A 15,565-nucleotide genomic window follows, 5' to 3' on the forward strand; every position below is an offset into this window, starting at 1 on the left:
GCATGTGTTTATGATTTAGAATATAAATCTTACAAAATGGGTATCACAAACAAGAGCCAAGACCCAGAAACTGCCCTACCTAAATTTGCGGTCAGGAACCGTTACTGATCATCAAGAGAATTTCAGCAGGAATATGTGTAAGACGACGTTAAGATGATTATGAGATTAGTGTCATCTTTAAAAACATAGCTGACAGTATTTTATGGTTTCGAGGGCTGATGTCATAATTTAACCCAGTGTGATTTAACAAACTCCTTAAGGTCTGTATATACATGTTATGAGTGTGAAAAAATATTAGCAGCAGCTCAGAGGTTTACTTTGATGTTTAAGATATTTTTTTTTTTTTTTTATAAACTCAATATGACTATATCTGTAAATACTGTACAGTACTATGCATTATGAAATGGTGCTAACAATGAATAATAAATAAAGCTGAACTGAATGTTTGTTTAATTTTATATATTAAGCGTGATAAAAAATTAAATGCTTATGTCAGAACCTGGAAAACTGTTTCAAAACGTCCTCTGAACTGAATTGCTGTTATTGGCTACTCAGAAAGATGAAATCCGCTTACATTCTGTTCTGATCCATGTATTTGAGCACACACACACACACACACACACACACACACACACGCAATATTACCTGTCCACTGCAGGGTGATAAAGCGGCCGTCCGTCTTGAGGATTTAAGTAGCTATAAGATGCAGATCCTCCAACAACACGAATCTTGAACAGCACCCTGAAATTCTAATGAAAAAGATTTGGAGACAATATCGATTTCTGCCATTGTCATGAAGGTGCAACTACACTAATGCTTCAATATGGGCATTGTGATATTGTAAAATATGCAGTTATAAACATCAAGCCAGAGAAGTGACCGCAGATGGCTATATATATATATATATATATATATATATATATATATATATATATATATATATATATATATATATATATATATATATACGTACAGTATATATCGCCATTACTCCAGTCTTCAGTTTCACATGATTCTTCAGAAATCATTCTAATATGATGATTTGCTGCTCAAGAAGCATTTCTTATCAATGTTGAAAACAGTTGTGCTGCTTAAAGGGATAGTTCACCCAAAAATTACAATTATCCCATAATTTACTCACCCTCAAGCCATCCTAGGTGTATATGACTTTCTTATTTCAGCCAAACACAGTTGGAGTTATATTAAAAAATGTCCTGGCTCTTCCAAGCTTTATAATGGGAGTGAATGGTGCCTGAATGGTAAGGCTCCAAAGAGGTCATCCATCCATCATAAAAGTAATCCACACGACTCCAGAGGTTAATAAAGGCCTTCTGAAGTGTTTTGTAAGAAAAATATCCATATTTATAACTTTATAAACTGTAATCACTATCTTCCGGTAACAACCGTCCACACATTCACAAGAGAGTCGAGTTCTGGCATATGATGGCATATTCCCTCCCATTATAAAGTTTGGAAGAGCCAAGGTATTTTTTAATATAACTCAGATTGTGTTTGTCTGAAAGAAGATAGTCATTGGATAGTAATTGGGATAATTTTCATTTTTGATTGAACTAACCTTTTAATATTTTTGTGAAAACCATGATTTAAAATAGAATAGAAAGTCCAGAAGAACAGCATTTCAGGTCAGCTATTGTCATCCTTTGTGAATAAAATAATTAATTTCTTTCCCAAAAATAAATAAATAAATGAATAAAAATCTTACTAACCCCAAACATTTGCACAGCAGTGTGTGTATAAATCTGTACGCAGATCCCCTGTAGTACCTTCACTGACCCCCAGGGGTCCGTAGACACCTATTAAAAGGCCCTGGATGTGGACTGACACTGTTTTATTCTGGCTGGTGTGTCTGAAAGCACCCAGCAGGGGGCAGCAAGCAACTGCTGAAGAGCAATAGGGATGATCACAAGAAAGTGACAGGAAGATGTTTTAGAGCAGGGGTGCCCAACCCTGCTCCTGGCGATCGACTGTCCTGCACAGGTTATCTCCAACCCTAATCAAACACACCTGCCTTTAATTTTCAAGTGATCCTGACATGCTCTGAAGACCTTAATTGGTTGCTTCAGGTGTGTTTGATTAGGGTTGGAGATGAACTGTGCAGGACAGTCGATCGCCAGGAGCAGGATTGGGCACCCCTGTTTTAGAGGAAGTGATGGAATCTTGTGAGGGACTTTACTCCGTCATCAGCCTCCAACTAACTACTGATTCTCTGAAACCTAAAGATCTTGAATTGCGATTGTCTTTTTTGGGATTGGCTGTTTAAAGTTTGCACATATTTTGTATTTTCTTGCATCCATCATTTATCTAGAGTTAAACTCTTATACTCCATTAGTTAAATTAGTATACTGAATGAAAACCTCCATGAAGTATGGTAGTCATAAAGTTCTTCTCACATGTGCCTGTGATCCGTTGATCATTAGATAGTAGAGTTTACTGAGGATGCTCTGCTGTAGCTGGTCCCACGACACTGATCTGTCCTCTCTCATCAGAAATGGAGGGCCAAATCTGCAGATAAACAGACATGAGATTAATGTGTTTATACTATAAGTGAGTTTAAACTCAAATAGATGCAATTACTTTGTAAAGTTAGCTAAGTAACACATTCATCATCTCTAAAAAGTATGAATGTTTCTGTTTTAGCTAATACGCTCATTTCATTGTTGCTTGTTTAAGATACACTGGTAAAATACCTGCGTATGGTGCAGGGAGAACGGGGCTAGTTGTCACACTTTTTTACTTCAGTGAATCTTTAGGTTTCGCACAGGTTTATTTTTTACAGTCAATTTCTATACACATACAGTATATCTTAAAATTTTTGCAACAAAAAGCTATTGAACATTTCCATCACTGCCTACGAAAAAATATACAGTTCATTGATCACGGTGACTTAAAATGAAAATTAATTTATGGTTTTAGTATAATAATCCTGTAATGAGATAACTTCATCCAATAATATTAACAAGCTAAAGTTCAGCTAAATGTTTCATTGACATCCCACATTAAAATGTTTAAATTACGTTAAATTATGCAACGTTAGCATCATGAAGTACCCAGATACATGTTATTGAACTCGTGTTATTATAGGCAAGGCCTAAACTGTACCAATTAATTATATAGAACAATGTAACATGGGTCTTGTACAATCTCTCTATCCACCAAGGGGTCCATATTTAAAAGATTAAATATGTACTACTGCAAATGTCTTATAAATCTCACGTGATTTCAGGTAGTGACTATGTAAACATTGTCACATTTTCAGGAGCATGTTTGTCAGATAAATTACAGTTTAATTTTGGACACTATGTTCCAGTGTCCTTGAAATCCACCCCACCCTTTTTAGTTTAGTTTTTTGCAGCAGGAGGTTAGTGATTAAATTTCCAGCCAGATTTCTGCCACAGGACCTGTACAGCATAAATAAAGGAGACAAAACAAACACAAGAGCTGAGGGAAAGCGAGTTTTCAGAATGTGATAAACACGTAATTGTGTTGGGTTTGGCCTCAGCCAAAAACAACTGCGGAGTTTTCCCTGACAGGAGGCAGAGAGAGAGAGAACTGAGATCTGAACAAACATGCTTTGATGCTCGTAACGTCACAGTTCGCCCCGGGCAACAACACGGTGAGATTTGGGTCTGTCTGTACATCAAGCAAACTAAATATCCATCCATTGCTTGATGCTGCAGACACTAAATAAATATCATAAAACAGCATTTTACCTCAATAATGTGGTGATGACAATTTTGAGGAGGTCAAATTCACCCTCGAGAGCATCTTGACATATTGCAATGTTCTTTTTAAATCTATTTGCTATTATCACATTAATGGTATCTATTATTAAATTACTGCATTACCTATTGGCAAGATTTTAATAGCCTAAACCAATGACTCAATTGCTATTTTGCTCTTGTTGAACATTATTTATTTGGCCTATGTGAAGTCAGCTGGAAAGGAAAGAGGGGAGAAAGTTATTACATATTAAACAAAGATAACAAAGAAATAATCATGCTCAATAAGGAAATGTATTTGCGTCAATTTAATAGGCTACATTTTTAATTTCACTTGGACTTCAAAGCAAAAACTTGCTGAAATCACTATAAGCCTACAACCTGCAACTAGCCACACACTAAATAAGTGTGGACACAAATGAGAAACTCGTTGCTCACTTTTTGAACTTTTCCACTATGTTTGATGTTGCACACTCTTGAACATCAAAAGAACGTTCTCTTGCAATATACCTGCTTCTGTGATGAACAGCAAAGTCCTTTTGGGTAGAAAACTCAATAGGGAACCAACTATTCTTTCTATAATCCATATGTTTTTAATGCAAACTCTACAGTGCCTTCTGTCTTTGCAAGTGCCCAAATGTCAATGCCATTAATTAGAAATAGTTGATCTTAATAATTTTAATGCTTCACATTGTTTTTTAGCATTATTTAAATTTATTTGAGTAATTTTAGTACTAAACTTGTTTTTTTCCCAGTTAATTGCCAAGGCAACATTTCTATGTTCTATTTTTTTTTTAGGTTGTCTAGATTTTTTAGGTTTTTCCATCTAATATTTATATTTCATAATATTTTAGCTTTATTGCTATTGTAAGCTGGATAAACTGGAAGAACTGGTTGAGGAACGACCACCCCTCTGAGAGAACAAAGGAAATTAACATTTGAACTCACTCTTGTGAAGTTAGCATCACCATTTGAGACACAAAGTCTCAACTCAGAATACATCTCTTCCCCTCTTCCCCCACTCCCCCTCAGGCTGAGATCACCAAAATTCACCCAAGAATCTATAATGTGAATAATTATCATACAGTATTACACATGTGTGGTATCGTTTGAAATGTCTCAGTGCGACTGGTACAAAGGTCTCATTCCCAAATAAGTAAAACAAAAGGTAATAAGGTTTTTAAGAGTGTAGAGATAACTGGCACACAAAAGAAGGTGGTCTCTAGGCAAATAGTCTCCTACTCCCAAAAGGTGTCAACTCTGAATGTAAATTCCCATTGTTAGCAGATGTTTCCATGTGAAAGAAGTTACTGTCTATTTAATGAAATGCAACTAGAGGATAAGCGCGATTCTGTACCTCAGATCAGCCCGTGAATGCTGAGAGTCTCCAGGATTATTTCCTAATGTCGGGTTCGCATTTGATGTTTTGTATTGATTATTTTTGAATCATGCAATTGGCATGATAAATTTACCTGACATAATAAACTGTAAACATTTGATTTTATTCTAACGGACTCATTATTTGCAGTAAAGAGATGAAAGGAATAGTCAAACATTCGCTCACATTTAATGATACACAGATATCATTAAAACCTTTTCATTTATGGAGTAAATACGAGAAAATACATATGATAAAATGTATTTCATTTAATCAAAAATACGTTGCCACGCGAAAGACCGTAACACGCATAGACCTTCCCCGCTGGTCGGATGCCTACATTGGGCCGATTGAGCACGGGCTTACACTATTAATGAAAACAATGGATAATACAATAGTTTTAGTTATGGTTAACAACAAAAACACTGTTCACAAAGTGAAATAATGGGTTATTTGGGAAACCTCAGCAGAAACCCCTTATGGCATCTGCCTGTTGTGGACGTTTCTACATTTAAACATTCCCAGTTAATGAAGCCATGACAACATTTGTAGGTGAAATATAGCCCTTTCTAGACTCTAACTTTACAACGATAGGAATTATCACTTGTATCAGAATCTGGAGGGGGAAAAAAATCAATCAAAATATCACTGCTGGACATCTACTCATCAGTAAGAGACAACTATCTGTTCTAAGCTATCTCTCTATCACTTCCATTAAAGTGTGGGAGAAACTCATATCACAAAAGGCCATGGAACAAAATTTGATTTCTGGAGGCATTCACACCTAAGAGAGTACTGATCTCAGAGCGACTGTCTCTGTCAAGAGTGTGTCTGAAGGGTCTCTCTGATGTGACACATGTCAAAAAATCTTTGAGAAGCTTTTAGAGCAAAAGAGAAAGGGTGAGGTAAAGTTGTCACAATTGATATTTATCCAAGCCAGCTTTATGTGGCATAAAGTGGCCCTATTTTACACTTGTAGCATGTTTTTGTCCTCTGAAGTACACTTAATGTGCTAGTTCAGACTTTTTCCACCCTGTGTGACCCTTGGAATTAATCTTTAAGATTCATTTTTTTAAATAACCTTTGATATGATTGGCTAACCTCTAAATACCAGCATAGTGTTAATATAGTCAACAAAATTACTGGAGAGAATGTTAATTAATTTTTATCAACATTTTAAAAATGTGTATCATGAAAAATATTTTTTTTATTATAGTTGTAAACTATTTTAATATAACTTAATATACACTACTATTCAAAAGTTTGAGGTCAGTAAGTTTTTTTTTTTGGGGGGGGGGGGGTAGAAATGAATACTTATTCAATATTCAGCGAGGACGCATTAAATTGATCAAAAGTGACATTAAAGGGTTTTATATTGTTACAAAATATTTCTATTTGAATAAATCCTGTTATTTTGAACAGCCTTTTCATCAAAGAATATTGAAAAAACATCAACGTTTACACAAAAATATTTAGCAGTTTTCAGTTTTAATTAACTGTTTTCAACATTGAAAATAATAATAGTTTTTTTGAGTAGCAAATTAGCATATCAGAATGATTTCTGAAGGATCATGTGACACTGGAGTAATGATGCTGGGAAAAAAAACAGGAATAAATTACATTTGAAAATATATTAAAATAAAAAACAGATATTTTAAATTGTAATACTATTTTATAAGAGTGAGCATAAGAGACTTCTTTCAAAAACATTTAAAACTTTTGAACGGTATAGTTTATGTTAAGAATATAAAACATACTGTTGATGAAAATATGACAAGAAAAAAAATAAATTACACCACAAGATACAGAACTGTCAGTAACCCATGTTTCTGAGGAAGAAAATTATAGAAATCATGTGACAGTTTTAAATAATCTGGTCATAGTTAACAATGCTGCAACCGTGCAACTTAAAATGTTATTTCCATTGACTGTAATTAGATGGCATTTTAGTCAGAGTAAATTGACAAAAATGAATGAATATGTCATGTTGAAATATTGACTATATTTAAAGGATTTTTTCTTCAAAAGACAAAAAATATGTCTAAAAAAACGTGTACGCTTTAACAAGTTCACACAGGGTGGGCCGAACTGATGAATATTGAACGTTACAACTGTAAAGACTTTTGTAAGTGGTTCAAACCTACATCCGTTTGGTTACAAGTCCAGATCTGCAACCTTAAAGGTATAGCGGAGGATTTTCCCGAATTTTAGAAAAGTACCGCCCTCTCCACTTTTTGAAATAATGCACATGCGCAACACTCTACCTGCTCCCGAGAGGGAACGCCTATTAAACGTGTGCACGAGAGAGCATGCACGAGCTAATCATAGCTTACATTAACTTTTACTAGCAGTGATTTTAAATGGATTTCTCCAAATAGCATGCCAAACTTTACCTAGAAACTTCGCGACTGAGGCATCAGTGGGAAGCCCAACCTGTGTTTTGAGCACGCCATCGTGTGAATCGTGTGCACGAGCACGTACGACGGCCTTACGTAAACATATCACCAGAATGATTGACACTTAGGAGGACCAATAGTCTTGATGATCCACCCGGAAAAAGAAAATCCTCCGCTATACCTTTAAAAAAAGTTGGTATTTTGTGGGTTACCTCACTGCTTGCTGTCCTGCTCCGGCTGCATTACACACCAACAGCAAGATCTTCACCATCCCATCGGCCTGGTTCAGGAACTCCGAGGACAGCGCTCCAGACGCAGCCAGTCTGTGACCCGCCAGCCCAGACGAGGTGTACAGAGAGGACGGAAGACTGTGGTGGAACCCTGCGATGAGAGGGGGAGCCAAGGAGAGGTAGAGGTCACCTCCTATCACTGATCTGCGAGCAGATTTACTGTCTGCGGCTCCATCTAGCCGAATAATGTCAAACTTTATTGTGCTTCAAAACAAGGTGACACACACAGATAGAGAGAGGAAGAGAGTGACAGATGGAGACATGCAAATAGAGCACAGCAGACAGCAGACTGAACACAGTGGGGTGTATGACTTGACCCACACACATACACACTAAATATACATCAAGCTTTCAGACGTTTTCTTCCTAATAAAGTACGACCGGGCAGCGGCCATTAAAAAACATGAAATTAAGTACCCAGAACAAACTAATAAAAAAGACAGAGACTAGTATATTAGATATTTTCCAGAAATCACCCAGTTAAATTGATCAAGGACAAAACAGACACATAGTTCAAAGGTGACATTGTTAAAAGCGGAAGTGTGTTATTTCTGCGCCTTGAACATCACCGAACAGAACTGGAACTTTAAAATGGTTTTTAAGACGCCCCTCATTGGACAAACAGATAGTTCCACCTCAAACTCATGCTATTGGTAAAGTCAATATTATTGTGTCAGGCTGGCCTGGATGTGCAAAAAGAGTCATGGTACTTTTCAGGAGAAATAACTTCTCAAACGGTCTAACTTTATTAATTTAGCACTTTAACACTTTACAGCTTTATTAATTTAAATTAAATCTAGCAAACAGAACACAGAATCAGTATCAGTACCGTGATACACTATACACTGCAATTCAAATGTTTGGGGTCTGATTTTTTTTTTTTTTAAGAAATTAACAATTTGTGCAGCAAGGATGCATCAAAAGTGACAGTAAAGGCATTTATAATTTTACAAAATATTTTTATTTCAAATAAATGCTGTTCTTTTGAACTTTATATTCATCAACTTTATTTATCAAAAATTATCTCACGATTTGCACAAAAATATGAAGCAGCTTTGTGTTTTCAACTTTATTGTTTTTGTCAACTGTTTTCAACATTGATAATAATCAGAAATATTTTCTACTAAAATACTTTCTGACCAAGCCCCATTCAACAGTTCACTTTGATTTGCATTTATGCTGGCCTATGACTCAGCTTTGCGATTTATGGGAAATCAATGTCGATCAGCAAAGACCATTACACTTTATGAACACATTACACTTTACAACAGGAAGGTCACATGTGCCATCATGGACAGATGGAGGCCTGGCTGGCTTTTTAATCAAGAAGGGATGTTTCTATGGCAAAACATCAGGATGACTGTATTACCCAGTCTCAAGGTCTTTTCATATCAGGTTTTCAAAATGAAGAATGGGAAGGTCTTGGAATGACCTGTGCTGACTTTAAGTGGGTGCAATTGCTCTTCTTTCTTCTCATTCTACAAACCTTACTGAGTGCGTTCGAGGTTATCACTCAAGGGTAACACTGTGAGATTGTTAATTAAACACCTCTGCTCTCCACAGATCACACAGCAAACCACCTGAACCCAACAGATGAATTACCTAAAGAGAACCTAATGAGACAGAACCTGGTTTCACAAATGCATTTATATTTGATATGCCCTGCTGAAGTTTTGATTTATATAAGGAGTGTGTTTTCAGAGCTGTAGTGCTGACTGTATTGTAGACTTCAGTGTTGTTGTGCTTCATTCAGAATTAAAGGGGTACTTCGACCGCTGGAAAAATGCGTTTTCAAATAAAACTTGGCTGCCTATACAGTAGAAAGGCATTTTAAAAAAATGATATTTTTTTTTTTTTTTTTTACATCAGTGCTAACTCACTACAGAAAGCAGAAAAAATGGCTGTTGTCTTCCCTTTTGCCAAATAGGTAGGACAACTTCAACACCCATAATGCACTGGACATGTGGCTGTCCAAGGCCACTCCCACCAGTCTGCTATAGATACGCTTACCAGAGTCAAATACTGCCTTGCTTTAGTAGGAAATACTTCTTAGCAAACTTTTAGTCATAATGGAGTCGACTTGTATTGTTCCCAGGAGCAAGAAATCAAAGAGTAAATGTTTAGCAGGAGTGAGTTACTTTTGGATTCTAGTGAAGGAACCAGCACATTGTAGGTAGTGATGGGAGAAACTAAGCTTTTCAAAGCTTCAAATCAATTGAATCAATTGCTTTGTAAAATGATTCACTGTTTCGAGCGTTCGAAACGCCACATGCTGGTGACCCCTTGCTGGTCAGAAAAGTGTAACTGCAACAAAAACTAATTTAACTCAATTAACATTTATCAAATGCAATTAACTAATAATCTAATAAGATTAAATATCAAGTGTCTGTATAATATGTGTTTAGTATGTGTTCTTTTATACATTTTCAGGACTTGTTTTGTTTGTTCAATAGATGGCTTAGCCAATAAGAGACTATGAACTACTATTATTACTTTTAATTATACATCTCATTAAACATCTACAAATGTATTAAACTGACCAGAGATCAGGTAAAGATCATGGGCATTTGGTTTCTTAGAGAATCCGCATGATTCGTTGGCCCCCCAGTGGTGAACCATTGACATTTTGAAACATTTCAAAACAGTTATGACGTAACAAAGCCTCGTTTATTGAAGTCACGTGACTTTGGCGGTTTTATATTTGCTCCGAACCACTGATTCGAAACAGAAGACTCGTAAAGGTTTCTAAGCTTCAGATTTTATTTAATTAATTTATTAATTTCCAAATACTGGACCAAAAACAAAATCACAGCGGAATTTATACAGCAATTTAATCCAATTTAAATCTAAATATCAATCTACACATGTATAATTTCAGTCAGAAAACAACTCCTATATTTAGAGTTGTTTTCTTTTATATATATATATATATATATATATATATATATGAACATAATATCCTAATAATCCTCAAAAGCATCCAAAAAGGTAATATTTACCTGAGATTCGTGCAGATCCACCCCTGATGTAAAGGGGCGGGGCTTGGAAGGCATAGATGATGTCACTCTCTGCGATGCTGGTCAAGTCATCGTCATCAAAGAACGAGCGCTTGAAACCTGTTGTGTAGATCTCTGTCAATATTACCTAGTACAACAGAGAATTAAAAATTGAAAACTGAATAAAATTACTCAATTGTTGCAGGATATTATCATTAGATAAAGATACAACTAAATATTCAGAATTGAAGCACATTGTTTAATTTTATTATTTAAATAAATCACATTTATTAATACCCAATAAGTTAATAATAACACATTTAATGAGTAAAACAATAAAATAATCATGTTATAAAGCATAGTTGTAAAAAAATCACAAACAAGTACCATTGTATTCTTAGTACTGGTATTGGAGTACCATGCAAATACCATATTACTCTATATATATAATCATCAGTTTCAGTATCATGGTATATAGTATTACCATCTGACAATCACTGTAGCAGTGGGGGAGGGAAGGTGGTTTGGTCAGGTGATATATTGTTTGCAGGCATGAGGTCTGTCTGCGTGATGCTGTGTGTGCACCTGTCACCTGATCAGGAGAGATCTTGCCCTCATCCGCCACCATCCTGCGCAGGCATGCCAAAGAGCCGAAGAGAGGCACAGCGAGACCCACTCTCAGATACCGCTGCCCTTTACTGCTGAACACCAAAGTCACACACACTGGTCTGCAGAGAGACAAGAAAACACATCCTCTATGATCAAAAAGCAGCTTTCAAATTTTACTGATACCAATGAAGGGCATGTCAAATCTCAAACAACCTCTTTCAAAGGCTACAAAAGCTAGCAGGTGGGTGTGGCTTCAGCAGGCTGGTGTGGCTAAAGAATACATCTGATTGGCCACTCGGTTACGCACTGCTGGTAAATGTTAACTACACAGATATCCTGGCAATCAAAAGTAGCTGTGTATACCTTTAAAAGGTTTGGGGTCTGTATGATTTTTGAAGGTTTTTGTAATAAGAAATAATACTGTTTTCTAACTGTTTTCTATTGTAATATATTTTAAAAAGTAAATTATTCAGCATCATTACTCCAGTCTTCAGTGTCATTTTACAACAGTGTCACTTCAGAAATCACTATAATATGATGATTTGATGCTTAAGAAACATTTCTGATATTTTTTTATGGAAACCATGACATATTTTTCAAACGAACAGCATTTATTTGAAATAGAAATATTTTCTAACAATATAAATATCTTTACTGTCACTTTTGATCATTTTAATGCATCCTTGCTGAATAAAAGTATGAATTTCTTTTTCAAAATTATTAGTGACCCCAAACTTTTGAACTGTATAGCTCCAGCTGAAGCAACATCATCTACTACACCATTATTTATACTGTGATCTGGTTTTCATCTACTCTTCAGAAACAGTGTGAAACTTTAGTGAGAGAGCTACACAACCCTAACCCTGCTGAGATTTGACCTACAGCCTGAAAACGCCCTCAACAGACATAAACTACTGTGAATAAGTGTGGCGTTAGATGCTGAATGAATTGCCGGAAGCAGTAAGGCAATCGGCCATGTAGAAAGTGCCACACCTCAAACAGTTACCCAACTTTTTTAACTGCAAAAATGTTTAGATTTAAAAAAAATTATCGCAAGCCTGGTTTATATGAACATGTATATATAGAAATATCTGATGAGACATCATACTGTATGTGGGACAATAGTTTTGCCTTTGTGATATAAACGTAACAGCAGTTTCTCCAAAAAAAACAAACAACAACAACAACAAAAAACACCTTAAGGATTTCCCTGGCTATCCATCTGTTGCTGCTGGTTTGAGTGCTTTATTGATTTTACTTACTCTTGTCTGTGTTAGTCATTCATCTGTTATTTTGCTTGGTGATTTTAATATACATGAAAACACTGCACAATGCAAAGAATTGATGTCTGTGCAGGACTGTTTCAACTTAACTCAGCATGTAACTTTTGCTACTCACTCCAGGGGTCATACACTGGATCTGGATGTACATCTGGCTTATATAATAATCTTGTTAGTGGCTCTAATTTTGCTTTCTCAGATCACAAACTCATAAACTTCAATATCTCTATCACCACTGAAGAAAGTGCTCACCTATCGTAAAATCAATTCTGTGAATCCATCTTCTTTCTCTGTTTCAATAAGGGCTTCAACCTTGTCAGAATGTTTACTATCTAACTGTCCGTCAGAAATTTACAATAATGCTTTTTCTCAAATACTTGAGAGGCATGCTCCTGTTAAAACTAGACTGGTTCCATCTACTCGTGCCTCACCCTGGTTCACTCCTGAACTACGAACGATGAAAACTGAGGGTCGCCGCTTAGAAAAACTACATAGGAAAGCTGGACTAATTGTGCACTTTATGGCTTTTAAAGAACATTTGCTCAACTACCGTACAGCCCTCAACGATGCAAGATCCTCATATTTCTCCTCTACTATTGTGTTGTAGAGTCTACTACAAACTCACTTATCCACCGCAACATGTTATTTTGGGCTCTGGGGTGCTTGTGAATAGCTTTTCCCAATTCTTTTCAGACAAATTGAAGTCAATCACTGAATCCATCACCAAAGACACCCCTCATACAAGTGACTAAAATGTTCATTTGATGTTATCTGATTCAGCTCACTCAACAAACTCTCTCTCTGCTTTTACTCTGACTACTCCTGTTGCCATAAGTGATATAATTGTGAAGTCTAATTCCACATCCTGCCGGCTTGATCCTACACCTACTGTTTTGCTTAAGTGTGGCTTCGCAATTGCGATCATTTTTAGATGTTAATGGTCTTTTTGAACCTTTTCAGTCAGGATTTCGCCCATCTCATAGCACTGAAACTGCTCTTCTTCGGGTGGTTAACGACATTCTTTTGTCCATGGATTCAGGGTTAATAAACATCTTGATGCTTCTCGATCTAAGCGCTGCATTTGACACAGTCTGCCATGAAATACTGATCTCTCAGCTTTCTAAAATCTGCATCACTGGTTACGCTCTTTCCTGGCTCATTTCCTACATCAGCGACAGAAAGTACTATATTACCATACAAGGGAATAGATCTGCCACTGCTTCGCTTACACAGGGTGATCCTCAAGTTTCAGTTCTTGGCCCACTATTGTTTATCATCTCTATATATATCCATTTGGTGACATCACACGCAGACATGGACTTCAATTTCATTGCTATGCTGATGACATTCAAATTTATCTTACCACCAGCTCCGATAGGCCATCCCTGCCTGACTCACTCACTGCATGTATCAGGGACATCAAGCATTGGATGTCCCTGAATTTCCTCAAAATAAATAATAAAAAAAATGAGATAATGGTGATTGGCTTTGCTGCCTCAGTCAAAAGGATGGACCTTTCCTTTGATATTGATGGAGTTCATGTTAAGCCTTCGTCATCTATTCCTAACCTTGGTGTCTTAATCGACTCAACTCTATCTTTTGGCTCTCATACAGTATTTCTTCTCTTGTTAAAAACTCTTTTTTCTATCTTCGTAATATTGCATGTCTTCGACCTTCTCTCACTCTAGCTGATGCTGAAACCTTAATTCATGCATTAATCACATCACGTCTGGATTATTGCAATGCTCTATTTCTTTGTCTGCCCAAAAAACTTATTGTAAGTACGTTCAAAACTCAGCAGCAAGAGTTCTCACCTCTGCCAGGCGTTCTGCTCACATTACTCCTCTGCTTCATGACCTTCACTGGCTACCCGTGGCATCACGTATTCACTTTAAGGTACTACTTCTAACGTTTAAGGCATTAAATGGTCTTGCACCTCCATATCTGTCTGATCTACTTTACTCTTACTGCCCCGGCCTGGTCCCTTAGATCAGCTGAACTTGGTTTATTCCGGTTGTCTACAGTAGGTGGAAGGTCATTTAGTGTTAATGCTCCTAAATTATGGAATTCACTACCCCTTACACTTCGTAATATCTCATCTGTGGCTACATTCAAGACTAACATATCTATTTAACATGTATTTTGGATAATGTGACTATATGTGTCCTTATGTGATTGTAATGTGTGTGCGGGTTTGTAAATGTATTGTAATGTACAAATGTAAAGTGACCTTGAGCTACGGAAAGGCGCTATATAAATAAAACTTCTTTTGATCACAGAGTAAAAAGCTCACAATACTGTACAACAAGTAACACAAGTAAAACAATTAAGTTTCTGCATGATTCAGAGACTTCAAATAACTTTTGTTGGGTAGAATTTACTCACCTCGTCTGTCTTAGAGGAATGGGAAGAGAAATGCACAGAAAAGGATCAAACGTGTTGCTCTGCTTTAGACAATGTGGGCATGTCAGAGATGACCTAGAAAAAAGCAACAACTAAGATTAATAAACACACAAACATATACAAATATTATATAATAAACACACAAAGCTATTAGCAATTGTATTGCTTGAATAAGCCTAAATTAAAGTTCATTGGAGGAGGAAGTGATGTCACAGGGAAGAGGAAGCACAGAACGTCTCTTGGGAAGACTTATTGTTGTAGCTACGGAAACTGGTGCTCACAAAATCACAATTGCAGCTTTTTGCATCATCCTTGCCAGACATTTACAGCATGATTTCAAAAGCAGTACAGATCCTGTATGACTTTGACGATGAAGTCTGTCAGTCTGTCTGTCACTGAGTGAAAATAGTATATTTTCTTAGCAATAAGTGTAAATAGTATAGTTAGATGCCATTTATACTTAAAATAGTGTC

The 15,565-nt window shown here is 36.3% G+C and overlaps 1 protein-coding gene across 4 annotated transcripts in view; it reads right to left on the reverse strand.

Annotated features, from left to right (window-relative positions):
• usp43b (ubiquitin specific peptidase 43b) overlaps window positions 1-15,565 on the reverse strand; it is a 74,284-nt gene that overhangs the window by 25,985 nt on the left and 32,734 nt on the right. For all 4 annotated transcript variants that reach the window (XM_079876279.1, XM_079876278.1, XM_079876277.1 and 1 more), the window contains exons 4-9: window positions 15,075-15,167; window positions 11,393-11,528; window positions 10,804-10,948; window positions 7,727-7,895; window positions 2,412-2,523; window positions 646-749 (exon numbers count right to left, since the gene is read on the reverse strand). In XM_079876279.1, the coding sequence (XP_079732405.1) occupies window positions 646-749; window positions 2,412-2,523; window positions 7,727-7,895; window positions 10,804-10,948; window positions 11,393-11,528; window positions 15,075-15,167 (759 nt within the window). The remainder of the gene's footprint in view (window positions 1-645; window positions 750-2,411; window positions 2,524-7,726; window positions 7,896-10,803; window positions 10,949-11,392; window positions 11,529-15,074; window positions 15,168-15,565) is intronic.

This window comes from Squalius cephalus (assembly GCF_949319135.1).
Source record: "Squalius cephalus genome assembly, chromosome: 1".
Taxonomy (NCBI): Eukaryota; Metazoa; Chordata; class Actinopteri; order Cypriniformes; family Leuciscidae; genus Squalius; species Squalius cephalus.